We start from the raw sequence: 20,891 nt of genomic DNA, 5'->3' as shown, positions 1-20,891 counted from the left end.
TGCAAAGTATATATTACTAGAGCTTAGGTAAGAAAAACTATTTACGATCTGTTTTTCATTCCACCATCAATAAAAAGCAGAAAAATACCATTTAGAGTGGATTCTGCTGATTTATGAAAAAGAAGTATTATTTTTAGGCAGAATTTCACTAATGGGCTTTCATATTTTTGCATGACTTCTTGACTTTCATTTTATAATGGAACAGATCATGTGACAGTTCCTTAATTATCTTATTAATAATGTTAGTACAAGTGAATATCATTAAAAATGTCAGTGCATCTACACTAAGAAAAAGGAGAAACTCAAAGTGCTTTTCTCATTACTCCTTTTGTGTCCATTCCTTTTGCTTAAAAGATGAATGGTATAGATCCACATGGAGACTATTTGTTGCAAGGTTTTCAGCTTACGTAGTTCAGATGTAGTATAAAACGCAGATGGCCTAGTAACTGATCATTTGATTTCTTGTGTGATAATGCTATGTTATGCTGTGAGTGCTGATACAGGTCCCCTGCCCATTTGTAGTCACTTTGAGCCCCAGAATCGGTGCTTGGTTCTGGCCTTACCCCTCAGTTCTCGTGTCCTCCAGAACTTAAAAAGTGGATAAAAAATAAGACCACTGTGACACTGACTTATCGTAAGTCATATTATCTAGCTAACTATAGAAAAGTTGTCAGGTACGTTTTCAAGCTCCCAAAGTCTTTTTTCTCCTTTTCTAGTTTCTGTTGTTGTTGCGTTCTGTTTTGTTCTGGTTTTTTGTTCGTTCATTTTCCCACGCTCTGATTCAGCACCAGTATTTACCCATTCATGCAGATAGTGGCTTTATTGTGACCTTGAAAGGATATCGAGAGAACTAGCTTCATAAATAATTGCTTTAGGATCCCGTGAAGCGAAATGTGCTGTAGTATCTTATATTAAAAAAAGAAAATAAGGAAAATCCCATAACCTTCCCTCCCCGGAAATCACAGTCACTCAGTCAATCCATCTCTTTCTCACATGCTCACATACGTGTGCACGTGCACACATACTCTCAAATATACCCATAAAACACAGTGATTTCTTCTCAAGTGTCCTACTGAAACTGTGATTCAGATGGTTATAGTTTGACTCATTGGGTAAACGGTAGAAAGAAATCAGAATCGTATAATCCTCTCTCAGAAAAAATATGTTAAATGATAAAACAACCATTTAGATTGACCAGGGCTGAGCAGCATGTTCTGTGCATATTGCATGAAGTGTTTTTTGGCCCTGTCCCCTCCCTATCACTTGCTTTTATGAAGCAAAAGGTTTAGAATTACCTTGAAAGCTGTGTGAGTAATCCTCCCCACAGGAAAGCCTAGTCCTTCCGTTACTCTGAGTGGAACCATAACATTGCCTCTGGCCAATTAAGCTTTGTAGTCGTTGCCTAGATCTAGGCTCCATCCACATCTCCTCTTTATTTCTTGTTATAAACCTGGGTTACCCCTGGGTGGTGGTGGGAGTGTATTGTAGGGTCTTCAAGAAAAAAAAAAGACTCTAAATGGTTCTGTTACATACCTGATTGGTTTTAGGACAGGCATTACTTATTAAGACAATGCACTGGATTTCTTTTTTGCCATTTACGATAGATAGCTAGGAACTTCATGTGTGTGCGTTCCTGTGTGCCTGGGTAGATAATTTGAGTTTCAAGAGTTCAAGAACAGCCAGTTTAAGTTCCAGGTTTCATTATTTTCTGTGGAAAACCAGATGTGAAGCCTCACCAGAATGCATTCTGTTTCGCTTCTCACTCCACCTTGCCAGGAGCTCTTATATTTCTGTAATAATAGCCAGGGTTTTGCGCTTAGCAGCAGCTGCTAGTAACATCTGCCAGATAATTACTGAGCTGAATCAGAATTCACCTGCCTTAACCTAAAGTGTGGGATGAATTCCTGATCAAGGAATAAAAGATTGATTGCAGTTACATTTTCCATGCTTGTTAATAATCACTGCTATAGACACCAGTGAAGAGCAGATGCTTTTCTGGGGGAGGTGTAGACGGGAGGGAGGTGGAAAGGGGAAAAAAACAACCAGGAGCACCCACTTTTAACTACATATGTATGCATCTCACATTCAGCACAAGACATTGACATTTGTTAACACCATTGTAAAAAGATGCCGCGGCGTATGCTTCACATTCTAGATTTTCTACAGCACCTGCTGACGATCGAGCCCCCTTTTATGTGTGAGTATCGGTGATTCAAAAGCTCATTATGGCTGTGTGTTACAACTTGTCTGTGAAAACCATTTTGTGCTTTCCTAACGTCCCGATGCAGGGATAGATCCAGATATAGATACAGTGTATACATTTTGGCTTTTTTGCCCTTCATTTATAGAACATAAATTCCAAAAGAGCTCTGAGGTGGTTACATTTTCACATCGCACTGATGATTGTGAACTCATTTGAAAACCCTATTTTCCAACCACTAAGCTCTCAAGCTCCTTTGTAAGGGAATGATCGTGTCTGCATATGCAGGCGCAGTCTCTGGATGAATAGCCGAGTCACATTTCAGCATCACTAATGCTCTTCTTTTTTCTTCCACTCCGTGTGTAGCCAAAGGTTAGTTTACATTTAAGAATTTATAATACAACTCTCAAATAAGCTGTTGCAGTGTGTTTATGCAGTTTGTAATTCAGTTTTGGAGTTCTTTGTTGGTGACTTGGAGGTTTTGTGTGGCTGTGTGACCAGGCGTGTGTTAGAGTTGCTCTGCATGTGCTGGTGTATTATGGGATGCTTGTTCTGGTGGCCTCACTGTCTGTATTGGGCTAAATGTTTATGAAAACGGCCTTCTTTCCTCTTTCTCACTGCTACCTAAAGAAAAATATCTGCCTATCAGAAAAATATTTGTAAGTCTCCCCCTCTCCCACCCTTTGGTAAAAGGAAAAACAACTTTAAACAAATATAGAGGAAAACTCATTTTCAGCATTGTTTGGAATGGAAACATCTTTTCCTTTTCAAACCAATTAAAAAATTAAGTACTTTGAACTGATTATTATTACTTTCACTATTATGTTCTAACTTTCTCTCCTCAGCTCTTCCTGGTATTTTTTCCCCTAAGATCTTGTTTTTATAAGTTTTACCTTTATTGAATCTTCAAAAATAATGCCAGTTTTCTTGAATGGGCTGTTCAGATTTTAGATTTTATATAACCCTTTTTCTTTGTGTAAAAAACAATGTCCTCTTTCCCAACACAATGTCTTATACATCTTTGCTGCATTATTTTTGAAGGGATAAATGCAGATTGACTATTCGATATGTTTTTGTAACACCATCGAGAAGGTGTTTATATAGATGAAAAATTAAGTAAAGCCTGAATTAGGATACAACTGTCTCACTCAGTCCAGTCCTGCCTCCACTGAACTGTGCTTTCTGCGTCATTTTTGGATCTTTGAGGTAGAAGTGTCCTGAAGAGATTCCCACAGGTCCACGGATTTTGCCAGAGTGCTGAGGTGTGGCCAGGCTAGCTGGTGGCCTGGGAGAGCACTGCCTCATGTTTGTATTCTGCTTCTCATGACCAGTGATGTCCTTTTCGTGATGGAGGGCATGGAGATTGGCTGGTCGTGATTGACCCTCCCATCACACTCCCGATGAGCTACAGAGCTGTGTCTTGTGACTCCAAACCTAAGTGACCTCAGAGACTGAATGCTTTTTATGGAATAACCAATATATCTGAAATAATATATCCTCCTCACTCAATAAATTATGCCATAGGTGTAATTCTTATTTTATTATAACATAAAAGGCAATCCTTTTATCCTTGCCCTCCAGTGCTAAGATTTTATGTACTTACTGTCTTTGTGGGTAAGTTATGGATAGCTGGTTTAATAGTCTGTGTGATTTTTATTTCGTGTGTTTTTGATACTTTTTTTTTAGTTGCACATGCATGGTGAACTGACTGCAAATGCAGTATTTTTCTTACCTTACTATTCATTAATTTGAGGATCTTGGAACAGCCTACTTAAATTTATCAGCTATGTAGCCTTATAGGACAGGAGTAAACTTGAATTTTCAAATGTGAGTTTTTAAACATTACAGCTGCAGTCAGCATTCAGCTCAGTGCTTTCTGCATTATAGGCGTTCAGCAGGTACTTGTTGAATTAGTAAGTGACCATCCAAGTCTAAGCAGTAGACTTTTCTCTGAGACCAAAATGAACCTTCAGGAAGTTGCTACAAATCGGTATGAGAGTCTTTCTATAAACTTATAATGATTTAGCTTCGGACTTGAGAGTTTATGACTTAACAGAGCTATCATATAATTAAGTGATAATGCTTATTAACATCCATAATTAATTATGTATTATGGAAGAATGTAAAGTAATTTGGGACACCCAGTGTTTTAATAGAATACAATTCACCTCATTTGTTTGTGCTAAAGAATCCAAAAATGTTTGGATGATATTGTTGTTACTGACAATTATTTTTCTGAGGATGAGGATTTATAGATCTTTCTAATTTAAAAAAGTTGCTGTTAGTCTTCTCATCTGGAAATATTAATAATTCTATTCTCCCCCCCATATGATTATTGGAAAATACGTGGTTTGTCAGCAGTATTTTAAAATTTAATTTCTGTTGTTATTCTTGCCTATAGGACACTTTATCCTTTTGAAGTTTTGATTCTCTGCTGAGTAAGCTGATTAAATGAGTTGTGTGAAAAACTAGAGATGAAGGGACAGCATAATTTTATTTCTGTATTTTGGAAGCCTTTCCTAACAGTTAGCCAAAATTTTACTTCCCTGTGCTTTCATGAATTGTGTTCTGTTCCAGAATTACCTATGTGCCTGCAGAGCATTTGGAAGAGTTCAGAATGAGCTTAGCACAGCAGTCTGGGGGAATAATGGCACTGGATATTTTTTCTTCATACACCGGCAGGTAAGTGAAACAGTCTGTCTAGAGCTACAATGAATGAGTGATACAGCGAGTTATAGAGAAGAGTTTTGAATCCAGAGTCAGGGAGAAATAGCAATGAGAAAGACTGAATTCCTTTCCCTCTTTAAAGATTTAAAAAAATATTTTAAAAAATTGAGGAGAAACCCTGTTACTTAAGTAATTATTATACAGTGTGGAAAATATATGAAAATTCAAATCAAGAAACTAAAATCATCTTTAATTATACCACTCAGTATAGCACTTTTAACATACTAAGTTTGGGGAATTCACCCCAGGTAAGAATATTATTTCATTAATTCCCTCGAACCTAGAATTTGTGTAGTGTTTTATCATGCTTTTTTTCTCTTTCATAAATGTTTTAAAAAATTTTGTATATTCCTTTCTAACATATATACAGGTTCAGAAACATTTTTAATGGTTATTTTTTACTCCTTTGGAGAATGTTGAGCTGAGCATCTTGGTGTATATGCGTGTTAGGAAGGAGAATGTGTGGCCTTTAAAGGCTCTTGATACACGTCATATTAAGAATCTTTAAATAATACAGGAAAAAGGGTTTTTTTTGCCTTAGAAAAGTGAGGAACTAGGTTTTGATGCTTCTGCTGACTGAGTTCAGCACAGGGAGAGAAATAATGTTAAGTTGTTTTTCCATGAAGAATGTCCCATTTTACACTCTCAGCTATGTGCCTGTTTTTTTCACTTGCAGTAACAGCTCAGTACCAAATTTCTCTTTAAACATGCTGCAGAGAAAAAATGGCTTTTTAAATATTCTGAGGTCTTCTCAGAAGAATTCTTCTGTTCCTCAGAGGATGTCAGAACATCCCAGAACACCGTGGTGTTAGTGACTCTGCAGGTATCATGATAGCGCCTCATTGTGTTCCTCTACAAATTACACGTGACTGCAGTAATACAGAAGGCGTTAGGGAAGGGAAGTGTATGCTGTGTGTTTGATAAGTGGAAGAAATGCCGTGGCCCTTAGGGCCTTGTGAAATTTATGGGAATAGGAATATTCACTCCACCCTGTACAATACTCAGCCACACTCCACTCTAGAATTTCCATCTCAGGGTTAATGGCATGAACTGATTATAGCTTCTTGGTGCTTCCTGTCAAAATGGTAAAAGCAGTCGTTCCAATGTCCCTCTGAAATATCATTTCATATGGCCTAATTAAAGAATATGCCAAGGTAACATCATATTCCTGTTAAGTCCCAGGCCTTGGAAGCATTCAAAAGTTATTAGAGAGAAAGAGCCACTTTCAGCACCGTGCTTCCTTCCTAGCACAGAAAGAATGACCTGGATTGTCCAGTGCTGTGACTACTTGCTTCACTGCGGAGAAAGCACATTTGCTATTAATATGAGGTGCTCAACAAAACAAAATGATCTGTATTTTACGGGGGAAGAATCTGCACCAGAGAGAGGTTCAGTAACTTACCCAAATTCCATAGCTAATAAGTGGCAGAGATTAGAATCTAAGCAGTCAGGCTCCATGTTCTTAACCATTGGATCCAAAAAAAGAATCACTCAAGCCCAGTATAAAAATAATGGGCAGCATAGCCTGGAGGTTAAGAGTTCAGGTTTGTAGTAAGACGGCCTCAGTTCACATCTCACCTCTGCTACTTTACTGAGTGACCTTATGCCAGTTTCTTCACCTAGCACCTTTATGCAGATGTAAAGAGGGTTAGTTGCTATAGTTGACAGAAATTTCATCGATATTCAGCAGTTGAACACAGATGCAAAGAAGTCTAATTCATTCTTGGCTAAGTGAGTGCAGGAGAACGAGAACTGGTCCATCTACTCTTTGGAGCACACGACACTTGAGTCCTGTAAACCATAATCTAAGATGAACAAAGAATAATCATTACATTTAGAGGAGCATGTCTGGGTGAGTGAGGGATTCCAGATTATAGAATCATTTGAAGAGAATGGGGCTTTTGTATCAGGAGTCTGAGTATTAGTCGTCTTACAGCTAAAGAGGCAGGAGCTTTTGATACAGTTTGTCTGAGAGTGTTTCTCAGTGGCTCCCACAGCTTGGGCCTAGGGGTCAGATCCTCCTCCCACCCCTATGGCTGTCGCTGAATATTTTAGGCACTCTTTCTAAATTCATTCTTGCCTGTCTTCCTTACCTGCTTTTTCTATCATGTTCTATTTGTGTTTCCAGAGGGTTAGGCCTAGTGTTCCCTTCTCTGCCTTGCATCTTCTGGATTAGGGCTTCACGCAGACTATCTGGTTCTCAGTCAGCTTCTTAACATCATTGTTAAAATCCCCCTTTTGGATCCACTCCCATCAGTCCTGTCCCACTGTCAGTCTGAGGCTCTCCGAACCCCACTGCATTCAGAGCCTTGTTCCTGAATTTGCACAGGAGGGACGTTCAAACACACAACCGGTGGGTAGGACATATAGGCAGGTAGATTTCCTTTTAACACTTGAAAACAAAAATCTAGCATTCAAGTCAAAAAAAGAATGAGACGTTCAAGGAGAGCCTGGACAGTTGCTTGCCAGAAATGTTGTGAAACATGTTCAAACACAGATGGGTTATTGGATTAGATGACTTCTGGTCTCAAAGTCTAGAGATTATGTAATTTGACAGAGTTCAATATTCTTGTCAGTGGAGAATGAATATAGTTTGAGCATACAGTCATGCACCTCATAATGACATTTCAATCGATGATGGACTGCGTGTATGATGGTCTCATAAGATTAGTACCATGTAGCCTAGGTATGTGGTAGGCTATACCATCTAAGTTTGTGTAAGTACGCTCTATGATGTTCACACAACAATGAAATCACCTAACGACACATTTCCCAAAAAAGTATTCTCGTTGTTAAGTGACGCATGACTATACTTTCTTTAGATTTTTCAGTTTCTATAAAAATCAACTGCAAACATTTATTGAATCAGAATTTTTATAGCTTTCCCTGCTTTCACATGGATATGTGGACATATTTCTATAGAAATTTAATTTTTACTAACAACATAAGGACACACCGTAATTGATTTAACCATTCTCTGTTACCCTTACAATGTCATTTGTTATGCAAAGTATACCTTTGGAAAAACAAAATATTACTTTATATGGTTATCATTTTGCAGTCAGTTAATAGACTGGACACATTCTGTTACATGCCTGACATTTGGCAAAATCTGAATTCCTACAGAAGTTGAAAAGTGACCTTGAACCCAGATGCATTGTAAACTCCTTGTAAGGAGTATTCTGTGTGTGGCCCATCTGGATGGGCTGAAGCTGGACCATAAATGTTTTCCATCTTTCTTCAAAAGTTGAAGGGCAAGTGTTGGTCCATCCTTAGGAAGCAGAGATGCCAGACTTCTGGCACACTTGATGACAAATTCTTTCAGGGCAGGGCTCAATCAGTGCTGTGCTAGCTTATAACCCACATGGTGTTTCTACTTTCTTGCACGTGGTAGGTATGTAAGAAGTACTTGTTGAATAGTTGTTCTTTAAAATTCTGGCATTTGTCCCCTTCTTCTGATTCTTTTTTTTATTCTCCTATGTTTCGTCAGGAAAGAAACAGACTAGACAAGACTCTTAGTATTCATTTATATCTCCAGACTAAGTAGGGTAGATTGATTCTAATATAAGTTTTTTGTTTTGTTTGATCAAGTTTTCTTTTCCCCTAAATGTAAAATGTTATATACTTATTGGCCAAGTATGGTGAAAATATAAAGCAGTTCTGCGTTTTTAGCCAAACCAACAAAGTACATATAAGACAGTCTTGCGTGGTTTTACTAGGATTTGGAGTACTCACTGTGTAATTCTTTAACAGAGACATTCCAGAACTGCCAGAGCGAGAAGAAGGAGAGGGAGAAGAAAGTGAACTTGAGAATGCAGCATATAGCAACTGGAATCAGACCAGGCGGTAAGGACTATTTCTGTCTTCTGCCTACTCAGTGTTTAAAGATAGGGAGGTCTGGTTTCAAGTACTGGATTGCAACTTCCTACTGTGACATTGGGTAAATCGTTTAATATCCCTTACCCTCCATTTGTTCATGTGCACAGTGGAGTATCTAATGTGTATCACTCAGGGTTAAAATTAACATATATGCAAGGATTTGGCACATGGTAGGGACTAAATAAAATTAACTAGAGAAAATTATGCATAAGTAGTTGGAATGGATAATATTTTCAGTAGAGCTTGATCTTAGATATACTGCTACTGCTAATTTAAGTTTTCTCTAGCATTTGTAGAGACTCAAACATACATATTCAGAATGCACACATGTGTGTATTTGTGTGTGTATAAGTAAGCATCTTGTTATCATAGGCTGAGGTTATTCTAACGCATGCTCTGTTTAGAATTAATTTCAGATATAATAGAAAAGATGACTTTCCAAAATATGCTTAGATACATCACTAAGACATATTTTTGTATTCATGTGGAGTAAAATAAAATTTAGTTTAGTAAGAATTTATCGAGTCCTGATTATAGACCGAGACAAGAGGCAGATGATTTTGTGAAGAACAGGGAAGTTTGACATAAATACTGCCTTCAAGGAAGTTATAATGTACTTGGGTGGGCAAGATGTGGAGACACACAGAATAATTAAAGAAAAATATAAGGTATTTTGCATTAAGTGTAAAATGTAAGTAATCATTGAACATTCCCTCTGAACAGATCTAAAGGTGACCGTGAAAATGGTGCCTTGTACTTAGTCAACACTTAGTACTTATGCTCCAGTGAATAAATAGAATACTAAAGACAGAAAACTTTCTATTCAGAGATGTAATACATTTTGATGATTTTCCTTGCTCACAAATGAACTTAAGGCTCTAGCCATCGCATTTAAACATTTTCTAGGGTGAGTCACAAAGTATAGAAAACATTTTATGTTACTTTCACAAAAAAACAATAAGTATTTCCAGCCATCTAAAATGACTGTTTGATTTGAGTTCTTTAAAGCCTGTTTGTTCTGCTTAAAGAAATCAGGGTCTCTGTACAACATTACCCACACTGAGGACAGAATATAAGTGCTAGATCTGTGGCAGAAAACATATTATAAGATGTTAAGTTTCTTATTTATTTGAGGATGGAGACAGAAGTAAGTTATTATGAAATTATTTTGCAGCTGGTGATCAAGTGATAAACTTGAATTTTGTTGGAGGACAGTAATCACAGAAAAATAAAAAGATAGATGGCCAGTTTTAATAACATTTTAGGAGGGAAAGTAATTTTTAGACGATAATATGCAAAATGTCTAGAGTCAATAAGAGCCATGTTTGAATTCCCATTTTGACACTTTCTAAGACAAGTTTCTTAATCTTTGCTAGGTCTCAGATACTTCATCTGAAAAATGGGATTACTAATAGAACCATTTAAATTTGGGGGAGAATTCAGTGTGATAATGCGTGTAAAATCGTTAGCGCAGTGCCTGGTACAGAGTGACCACGCACTCGGTGGTTGACCTTGTCAGTCATCATCATCATCATCAATAACTAAGCAAATAGAAGGTGTTGAACACAGGAATCATTGTGAAATTTTCTTATGAGAAAGAATTGAGTGACACTTCTGGACTGGAATATTTTTCTACTTTTATCCCCAATTTTAACCTTCACATCAGCCTGAGAGATGTCTCTAAAGATGGTAACTACCTTGGAGCTTCCATAAATCTTAAAGAAGGTACCCTGCACTATGATGTATATAGAAGCACTAAGGTACTCTTAGGGGGAAGTTCATAGAATATTAAGAGGACACTTAGCAAGATAACCAGAGCTTTTAGTAAGTGAGGAGCAAGTGTGATGAATATGCTTCACAACGTTGGAAACATGATGGGACATTCTTTCATGCAGTCCAAATAAATTCACTTTGTCTGGAAATGGAGAATACTTTTTAGCAAAGTGTAAATTTTAAGATTATAAATAAGCTGTGTTACTCTTTTATTTTTCATGTGATTTTATTTGCATAATTAATATCATTACTGTATGTATCATTTTCCAGCTTGCTTACTTTTCTCTCAATCCAATGCTTTGGGGATCTATCATGTTGATACTTAAAGATCCAATTACTCAATCTAGTCGTGGCAGTGCATTTCAGTATATGAATATACCACAGTTTATTCCCAGCTTGATATTTGAGTAGTTAACAGACATTCACTATTATAATAATTCTGTGCAGTAACTATGTTTATTTCCTTATAGTTATATATGAGAATTTGTCTAGGTGTATATCCAGAAGTGGAATTGCTGGCTCTTAGATTTAAATGTATTATTTACTTTATTAGAAGTTGTCAAATTGCTTTTTAAGGTGGCTGTAGCAATTTTTACTCCTGTTTCCAATATGTGACTGTTCCCTTTTCCCCACAGCCTTGTTACCGCATCGTATAATCATTAAAGAAATTTTTGTTGTCAATCTAATGAGTAGAAAATGGTACCTACCTTGTTTTAATGAACAATGTGTATGTATAACAGAATTGAGGTGGTGGGGTACACTTTTGCTCATTTGACATACGGATTGAGTTTTATATCTCACATTACTTCAGTAATCATAATCATCATCATAAGAGTAATAAAAGATTTGTTGATCACTTACTATGTGCCAAAGGTTTGTTTTGCCCTTTACATGTATTCATTAATTTAATCCTCACAGCAACTCTCTGTTGTAGAGACTCTTATTGGCTCCGTCTCTCAGCTGAGCAAAGTAAGAGAGAGGGTCACATGAGTGTTAAGTAGCAAAAGAGCAGGACTTGAATGCAGGGACTCTGGGTTCAGAGCTTGGGCAGGCTGGCCTCAGACCTCTGTTTTACTCTGCTTTTCTGAATTTCATTCTTTTTAAACCTACCTGTAGGTCTCAGGAAAGAATACCATTTTTCTATGATACTAAGTCTGAATGTGTTCTGTAAAAGTTTCCTTTTATAGGTTTCCCTTTCTTTCCATGGAATGTTTACCGTGTTCTGTTCAGTGAAAGGACACTGAGTCTGTTCCTCAGCACTGTGCTCATTTTGACAGCTCTGGCTTTTGTTATCTTGTCCAGTGTTGTAAGGAGTTACAGCCTTTCTTCTAGGGAGGGTACGTGAAAACACTTGCTCTCTGTGCCAGACCCTGTGTGGGCATGTGGTGCTCTTATCAAAAGATCGTCTGTCTTCTCTGTGCCTCTTCTCTTCTCTGTAAAATGGGGCTGAGAGGAGTATCCACCTTGGGGCTGACCTCGTGGGCGAGTGGTTAAGTTTGCGTGCTCCACTTGGGTGGCCCAGGGCTTTTCCAGTTCAGATCCTGGGCGTGGACATGGCACCGCTCATCAGGGCATGCTGAGGTTGCATCCCACGTGCCACTAGAAGGACCCACCACTGAAATATACAACTATGTACTGGGGGGATTTGGGGAGAAAAAGCAGGAAAAAAAAAAAAAAAAGATTAGCAACAGTTGTTAGCTCAGGTGCCAATCTTTAAAAAAGAAAAAAAACAATAAAAGCATTTAGAAGAGTATCCACCTTGTGGAATGACTTAAGAATTAAATGAAAGTATGTGTAACTCACTTAGAGAATGATGCTGAGCACATGATAAGCCCTTAATAAATGTTTGCTGCTACTGCTGTTATTTTTATTATTCAAGAAATCATAACCACTTTCTAATTTATGCCAACCACGGAGAACCCTGGAAGACATTTTCTTTCAGCCTTCTTTTATTTATTTTTTTCCTTTTTAAGGAAAGAGTTAAGGAGTCCCACCTATGAATTCTAGACTCTGGCTAACTTGACTGACTTCTTTTTTTTCCTTTTTCTTTTCTTTGAGGAAGATTAGCCCTGAGCTAACGACCACTGCCAATCCTCCTCTTTTTGCTGAGGATGATTGGCCCTGAGCTAACATCCGTGCCCATCTTCCTCTATTTTATATGTGGGACGCCACCACAGCATGGCTTGACAAGTGGTGCCATGTCTGCACCCGGGATTCAAACTGGTGAACCCCAGGCCGCTAAAGCGGTGCCTGCGAACTTAACTGGTACACCACCGGACTGGCCCCTTGACTGACTTCTTTATTTTCCCATTTTACCTTAGGAACTGCTTTCAGAAACAAGGAAAGGTCTTGGTTCTCATCTTTCATGAAATTCCTAGAGTGAAAGGAAGGGTGATTCAGATTTTAACTAGTTTAAACTATTCACACCAATTTTAGAAGGTTGCAGATCACTGTGAGACCCTTTTAAACTAAACAGGTAGGGTCTCTGGGATTATAGACTTCCAATAACCAAAAAAGCGTGACCAAAGAAAAGCTGTGTCTCCTCCTCTGTCCTCTTCTGACCCGTTGCCCACCATCTCGCTCCGGCTGTGGTGCCCTTTTGTCCCCAGCATTTTCTTGCTGGGGCCTCCCTCATTTCAATGGAGTCCTTACTCTGCCTTTCCTCTCCTCTGGGAACACCTCAGATGTCAAGGTTGAGAGCATGTTTGGACCATGCCTTCTTTCCCTGTTTATTGTCCCCATTGTCTCCCTTCCTGCACATGGAACAAATTGCAGTCTCGTTATCTGCCTCAGAGCTCTCTGCTTGGTGTCTCTGTTTTCTTCCAGTGCCCTGAGTGCTCCCTCATCGTGGCCAAGCATCTCACTGCAAATCACCTTATTGTTATAGCTCAACCTTCCACAAGGCGTATACTTTCAATTCATTCATATCACTTAGAGCTATTTGCAGTTATTATATATGAGTTCATGTGTTTATTTTGTGGGTAGGGGAAGTGCATTCAAGGCAGAGGATGTAGCAAGTGCCAAGGCCCCGAGGCAGGAGAGCATGTCTGGTGAACTTAAGGAGCAGCAAGAAGAGGACATGGTAGCTGGAGTGGAGAGAGGACAGCAAAGAGCCATGGGCGATGTGTTTAGGGAGGTGGGGGTGGGATTACATCACCTAGAATCTTGTCAGCCACCACTCGTCGTGCCCTGACTGCTAGTTACCATGTCTTCCTTGGCAGGAAAGACTTCTGCAGAGGTGAGCTTCTGACATAGCATGTGCAGGAATGTTCTTTCTCTCCAGTGGGTTGCTAAAGTTAGAAGCTACTGTCTGGTCGGGGGTAGCTGAATTTCTTGATTACTTATTGTCTGCAATGTTAGAGCTCCTGGAAAATGGTAGTTTTATATTGTCTGCCCCAGCCTGGAGTTTGAGGCCAATATTTACTTGTAATAAATTAACTTAAAAAATACATTAGTGTTTATCAGACTCCATATACACGTAATTGGGAAAGTATTTAAAACTATCTTGTTACTCTCGTAAAACTTTAATAAAGTGAACAAATAAGATTTGCAGAAATTAACATATAACTGCATTTTATTTCATTGTGTTTTTAAAAATTTATTATTTTCTTAAATCATTTGAACCGATTTTAAGTGCACAGATCAGTGGCATTAAATACGTTTACATTGCTCTGTAACCATCACCACCATCCATCTCCAGAACTTTTTTCATCTTGCAAAACTGAAACTCTGTACCCGTTAAATAATAACTTCACGTTTTTCCATCTCCCCTTCTCCTAGCAACCACCATTCTACTTTCTGTCTCTATAGATTTGCCTGTTTTAGGTACATCATATAAGTGAAATCATATGATATTTGTCCTTTATTTCACTTAGCTGGCTGATTTTACTTAGCATAATGTTCTCAAGGTTCATCTGTGTTGTAGCATCTGTCAGAATTTTCTTCATTTTTAAGGCTGAATAATATTCCATTATATGTTATATCATTTCGTTTATCTATTCATCTATAGATGGACACTTGAGTTGCTTCCATCTTTGGATATTTTGAGTAATATTTCTGTGAATATAGTTATGCAAATGTCTCTTCAAGACCCTGATCTGAATTCTTTTGGGTCTATACCCAGAAATGAAATTGCTAGATCATATGGTAATTCTATTTTTAATTTTTTTGAGGAACTTCCATATCGTTTACCATAGTGGCTGCAACATTTTACATCACTACCCACAGTGTACGAGGGTTCCAATTTCTTTACAATTTGTCCTTGCCAACACATTTTCTGTTTTTTTGATAGTAGCCGTACTAATGGGTATGAGGTGGTATCTCATTGTGGTTTCGATTTGCATTTCCCTAATGGTTAGTGATGTTAAGCATCTTTTCATGTGCTTAGGGGCCATCTGTATATCCTCAGAGAAACATCTATTCAAGTCTTTTGCCCATTTTTTAATCAGGTTGTTGATTTTTTTGTTGTTGAGTTTTGGAGGTTCTGTATATGTTCTGGATATTAATCCCTTATCAGATAGGTGATGTGCAAATATTTTCTCCCATTCTGTGGGTTGCCATTTTACTCTATTGATAGTACCTTTTGATGAACAAAAGTTATTAATTTTTATGAAGTCCAATTTGTCTGTTTTTTCTCTTGTTGCCTATGCCTTTGGTGTCATATCCAAGAAATCACTGTCAAATCCAGTGTCATGAAGCTTTTCCTCTGTGTTTTCTTAGAAGAGTTTAAAATTTTATTTGTTTTTTATAGGGTTGAACTTTGGAGAGAACCAAGCAAATCCTTGGGCATCAGCATTGTTGGTGGACGAGGAATGGGGAGTCGTCTAAGCAATGGTGAAGTGATGAGGGGCATTTTCATCAAACATGTTCTGGAAGATAGTCCAGCTGGCAAAGATGGAACCTTGAAACCTGGAGATAGAATTGTAGAGGTACCCTCCAGTGAGCTTTCTGTGCTAAATTCTTCACCTTTTCCATCCTCTTTCTGAGGGAATCATCATCTTTATGCTGGTTACTTGACCCTACATTAAAGTAAAATGTGTTTGTGGTTAGTGCATTTCTTTCTTATTTGTTTATTTTCATCCATAATTTTTCTCTGGTGACAGATAATCTGGTGACAGATTATGTATCTTCATGTATTGGAGGTATAACCTACAATTTTAAATAAAATTTGCCCTGAAATAAAATCATTAAGTTCTGGTTAAAAGAACAAAGCAAATTTCTTGAGGAAATAATTGAATTTTTTAAAATGCTCTATACACATACAAAATGTGTACATCATAATTAAGTTCTCCAATGTGATTTTATTTCAAGAAATACTTATTGCCATTTCATTGTAGATAAATGTTGTTGGATGAGACTTTTCCACGTGAGTCTTTTTGGTGAAATCTTTTATGCTAAGACCCTGATTACCTTTCATATAAATGCCCTCCGCCCCAAGTCCAGGCTGGAATTTTCCTCCTTCTCAGTGCTGTGCCCATTCATCACTGAAAGGTGTGTGTATGTGTGTGTGCGTGTGTGTGCATGCACATCCATTTGTGTACACATGAACGTGTACTTTGTTATGTGTGAGAGAGAAATGTTTGGTCAAATTGAACCTGATCCCTCAATTCAAGGCCAGGTTTAGTATTTTAAATAGATTCTTCTCTCACACGTCGCTCGCTCATTTACTCAACAGATCTTCCTGGAGCAGCTGTTGCCTCAGAGGTGCTACACCAGCCTGTGGCTCCCACAGTAAACAGACACTGCACCTGCCTGTCAAGCAGGGCAGACGTGACAAAAATCAAGTCACCTCAGAACAGTGTGATGAATCAATTGATCAGGATAAGCGTAGTTTTAGTTAAGAGGGTAGAGGAAGGGCTGCCTGACCCGGATTTGCTGAGTTGTCAGGATTTATAGAGTAAACTAAGAGAGACAACGTCCAAATACAAACCAATCGCTTTGTTACTATAATGACCATTATAATTACTTTATACAAGCGACTGTCTCATTTTCTATGTAACTTACACATTAAAATGCCTTAATTATGTAGAAGGTTATAACGTATCCACCACGACTTTAAAATAAACATTTGGGGGATTTATTTATTGGCTGACTGGTTAGTTGGTTGTCTCTGAGAGCTGAAGAAGGAAGATTGATGCTTGAGAGAAAGCAAAGGCCTTGTCTGTTGTTTTTCCTCCGACCATTTATAAGAAGAATGATGGGCTTTTTCTCTCTTCCTGCATCCTTACCTTTCATTCGATGATATCTTAGCCCCTTTTTGAAGAACTGTTTTTAATTAGAGCACTAGTTAAAATTTCCAATTTTAAATTGTCACAAGGCAGTTTACTTTAAGAATACTTCGCTGTTAAATACCTTTGACCTATGTAGAAAAAGAAAGAAATATTTATAATTATTTCTAGAAAGGATTGATCATAGTTTGTACCAAAATGTTGTTAAATGTATTAAGAGAGTTAAGGCATCATTTTCGAATTGAAAAGAGAGGATTTTTTGTGTTGTAAAATACTATATGCTGTTTAACAATGGTTTGTTGAGTGCTGTTCTGTACAGGGGCTTTTCTAGTAAATAAGAAAGCCTTTGGGCCTCTGCAGTCATGGGGATTCTAAAACATGTCTCTCTTAAGTCTGGGGGCTTCCTGAACATTTCTTTCTGAAAGTGTCTGTAGAGTAGATGAATAGAGCCTTGCAAAGTATTTCATTCTAGATAGAGCGTTCTTTGGACTTGAGCAAAGATATTTAACGTCCTCCTCAATTTTCCCACTAGTGGAATGTATAGTACATGTGGTTACTAACTTAATCTACAAAAAGTTAGTAGTCATTTTTAATAGGCACTGAAAGAGACGTTATGTCATCTAAATATCAACCTGAGGGAGGTTTTAAATTAAACGTGTATAACTCTTTGAAAGGTGATAATGTTCTGTGCAGAGATCTAATAATTAATTTTCTTTTCCAGAATTGTGTCCACTCTGATTTTACTATTTTGTTGAATGTACCATATTGTCGTAATTGGAAATAATGAAAGTACCCTGTAGTTTTCTGGCAGGATTAGCATTTGGCCTTTCAACCTCTTTTTCCTTCCTGTTCATGAAATGCATAAGCTGACCCAGACAAGCCATGGTCAATAAAAAGTTAAAAAAATAACTTCCCTTTTCAACCTGTTTATATAAGAATTACTAACAAATACGCACAATTTCTTGGCTTCCAGCTCCTGTCATGTCTACTGCAAAGATTCTTTTGCACAACTAACCTTACCATAACTGGATTTTTCTGAACATCAGAATTTTGTTTTTAACTTCAAGCTTCCCTGTACAGAGAGAAATACACAAACCATCACCCACCCGCTTCCTAAACCACTCAATAATGAATTGGAAGAAAATTTGTACGGTGACTTTCATGATGAAGATAGTGTAGCCAGGCATTTCCTTTATATTATTTCTTTAATGATGCTGATTTATTAATTTAAAGGAACAACTGAGCAGTGTAAGGAAAGCGGAAGCAGAGCCTTCATTCCAACTGATTATTTTTTCAGTTGATTATTGGAGATAGAAATCAGTGTCCAAAATAAGGAACCACAAGTTTGTTGGACAGATTAGAAGTTCTGGAGCCTCATAAGTAGTCTCAGTTATTTTTGATTCTGGAACAGATTTTCTAGGAGCTTCACCCAGGATCCTCAAAACTCCAGATCCACAAATTGTTCTGTTGTTCTATAGCTTCTTGAAATTTTAAGCTGAGGCCTTCCATTGCAGGTGGATGGAATGGACCTCAGAGATGCAAGCCATGAACAAGCTGTGGAAGCCATTCGGAAAGCAGGCAACCCTGTAGTCTTTATGGTACAGAGCATTATAAACAGACCAAGGGTAAGCGAACACAAAGGGCAAGGTAGGCATGTCCAAACAGTGTTCAACTTGGAATCTAATGTATCAAGGGCCAAGTTGTCTCTAGGAGCAAAGATAACGAGTCTTGAAATCTCAGGAGACTTGTGAAAAGTTTGTTTTGCTTTTTTTTTTATTGAGTTCCTAGAAATCCCTTCTACCATGTTTAATAAACATTTGAAATCTGTTGAAAACACACAGAAGTAGGATTCATTGGTGGCCACAGGTATCTAGATGGATAATTATTAGCATTCTCTGTAGTCACAAGATACATAAGTTGTTAAGAGGAGTGTGGTGTGGTCATTCAAGTTAATAGTTTGTGACCTCTAGTGGAGTCCCTTAGAAGCAAGAGAGATTACATTTTCTTTATAAATTTATCTCTAGACAGAATTTCCAGCTTGTGCAATCCCATGATCAGCTGTGAATGATCTTTAATGCGTTTGTGTATCCCACTGAACGTTAAACTTCCACATGGTGGATTTTATTTAAGCTGTATGTTTATATCCTAGTGATTTCATAACTGCTGTTTCCTAGCCGCAGTCACTATGTAGCTCTTCATCACTCTATAGCCCCTGGTGGACAGAAATCTCACCCATTTTACCATCAGTCAAGCCAGGTAAAATGACTTTAAAAAATATTGTGGCAAGTATAAATGCATTTAGTGAATGTTGTTGATGGAGAAGATACTAAATGAGGCTTTGTGTATTTGATATACCCTAATGTTGCTGAAGATGAAAATTATGCCAAGAGTGTAAAACTCTTTTTCTATTCCTTCTTTATGCCTCAGTGAAAAAAATTCTTTTCAGGTGCAGCCATTCTGCAATATACTTGGGCCACACAGCCCTTTGAAAGTTCTTCAGAAACATACACATTCACTGAAAAGTTTGCACACCATTGCAGGAGTTTTCTAGATGTACTGAAGCTCACAGAGAGGTTCTACTTCTGGATTTAAGAACCCTCGTACCAATTCTCTTTGAAATACCTACTTTTAGCTTTTAGGGTTGGTTGTCTTTAATAGGAAAATGTCAACATATGTGAGGGAATTAAAAGAACCATCTAAAACTTAAAATAGGTAATTTTATGCATAAAATGCATTTAATTTTAACATTAAGAATTTAAGATATCAGTACTCAAATAATGGAAGGAAAGTAGCAGACAGCTCTGTAGAAGAGATCAGTAAAAGTAACTTGTCAATATTCTGTGCCACAGAAGATAAAGTGACTAGATTCATCCTATTGGATCTTCCTTTTATTGTCAAGACAGGTGTAGCTCTGGTCTGGGTTCTCTGTAAGAAATGAATTTAGTAGTACTTAATGTAAGCAGTTATCCTCACATCTGCAGTTTTTAATCCTTCGGTTGTTTATTGTTAGGTAATAATTATCTATTCAGATGAGAAAATCTGCCAAATGGTGGGTCTGCATCATACTGTATTCTTTTCAAAGGCTATTCAGTTTGTTAAATAACTACAGATCTTTCTACATTTGTTTCTATTTGTTGTGTTAAACATCGACACAGCATGGTAATGTTGGTAAATGGCTGTTTAAGTTAAGTTAAAGCTATTTTTTCCTGTAGATGGGTTTTATTCCTTTTTTTATTTTTAATTTCCAACTTTTATATCACTTAGGACAATACTATAAACTGCTGAATACGATTCTCAGTATTACTTTTAAAAACTTCAACTACAAACATTTCTTTCAATGCCAGTCCCATTTTGTAATGAGCTGGGAAGATATTTTCTCATGCACCTGGAAAATAATCCTATTTTATTATCTGAGGTATAATGATGCCTGATTTTATAGCAATTATTCCAGGATAAATCTTGCTTACAATGGCATGTTTAGTCAAGTTATACGTGACAGGGTTTAGGACATGTTACCCCAGAATATGGTACCTTGGCATATTGAATATTTTAAGCTGAAGGAATTTGAGAAAAGACAGGTACAGGAAGGACCCTGACCTCCCCCTTCTCCCGTGAAGCAGGTTATAAGACCCTTTTGTGAGAGATTCCCTCCCTATACCTGGAGAAAAGGAGCATCCTTATCTCCAAAGATGAGGCAGGCTGACAGGAATCTGAAGGAACAGGCCTTGCTAAGTTTCTCCCAGTTGATTACACTCAGCTCATGCTCTTTTGTCAGATCATATTTTCCACGACTTTCCATTCTTCATTAAACCTAGTATACAAACACTTAGATTTAACCATTTTTTCAGGTCTTCATTTCCTTTTGAAGGCTCTGTGTCACGTAAAACTTATATTAAATCAGTACATATACTTTTCTCTAGTTAATCTGTTTTTTGTCACAGAGATCCAGCCAAGAACCTAAGAGGGAAGATATTTTTCCTCCTCCACATATGCAGTTTGCTTTGGGGAATTAGAATGAATTTTGCATTTAAAATGAGGTATACCTCATTTTCAACGATTTACTTCCCTATGGAAATAATCATATC

General features: G+C 37.5%; 1 protein-coding gene across 16 annotated transcripts in view; it reads left to right on the top strand.

Annotated features, from left to right (window-relative positions):
- MPDZ (multiple PDZ domain crumbs cell polarity complex component) overlaps window positions 1-20,891 on the top strand; it is a 155,044-nt gene that overhangs the window by 97,591 nt on the left and 36,562 nt on the right. For 12 of the 16 annotated variants that reach the window (XM_070248688.1, XM_023627359.2, XM_070248683.1 and 9 more), the window contains 4 exons: window positions 4,778-4,882; window positions 8,681-8,773; window positions 15,330-15,507; window positions 18,321-18,431. In XM_070248688.1, the coding sequence (XP_070104789.1) occupies window positions 4,778-4,882; window positions 8,681-8,773; window positions 15,330-15,507; window positions 18,321-18,431 (487 nt within the window). The remainder of the gene's footprint in view (window positions 1-4,777; window positions 4,883-8,680; window positions 8,774-15,329; window positions 15,508-18,320; window positions 18,432-20,891) is intronic. The other 4 variants (XM_070248691.1, XM_023627360.2, XM_070248690.1 and 1 more) reach the window with 1 other exon arrangement.

Source organism: Equus caballus, chromosome 23, assembly GCF_041296265.1.
Source record: "Equus caballus isolate H_3958 breed thoroughbred chromosome 23, TB-T2T, whole genome shotgun sequence".
In the NCBI taxonomy this organism is placed as follows: Eukaryota; Metazoa; Chordata; class Mammalia; order Perissodactyla; family Equidae; genus Equus; species Equus caballus.
This window is presented reverse-complemented; position numbering and strand designations above follow the sequence as displayed.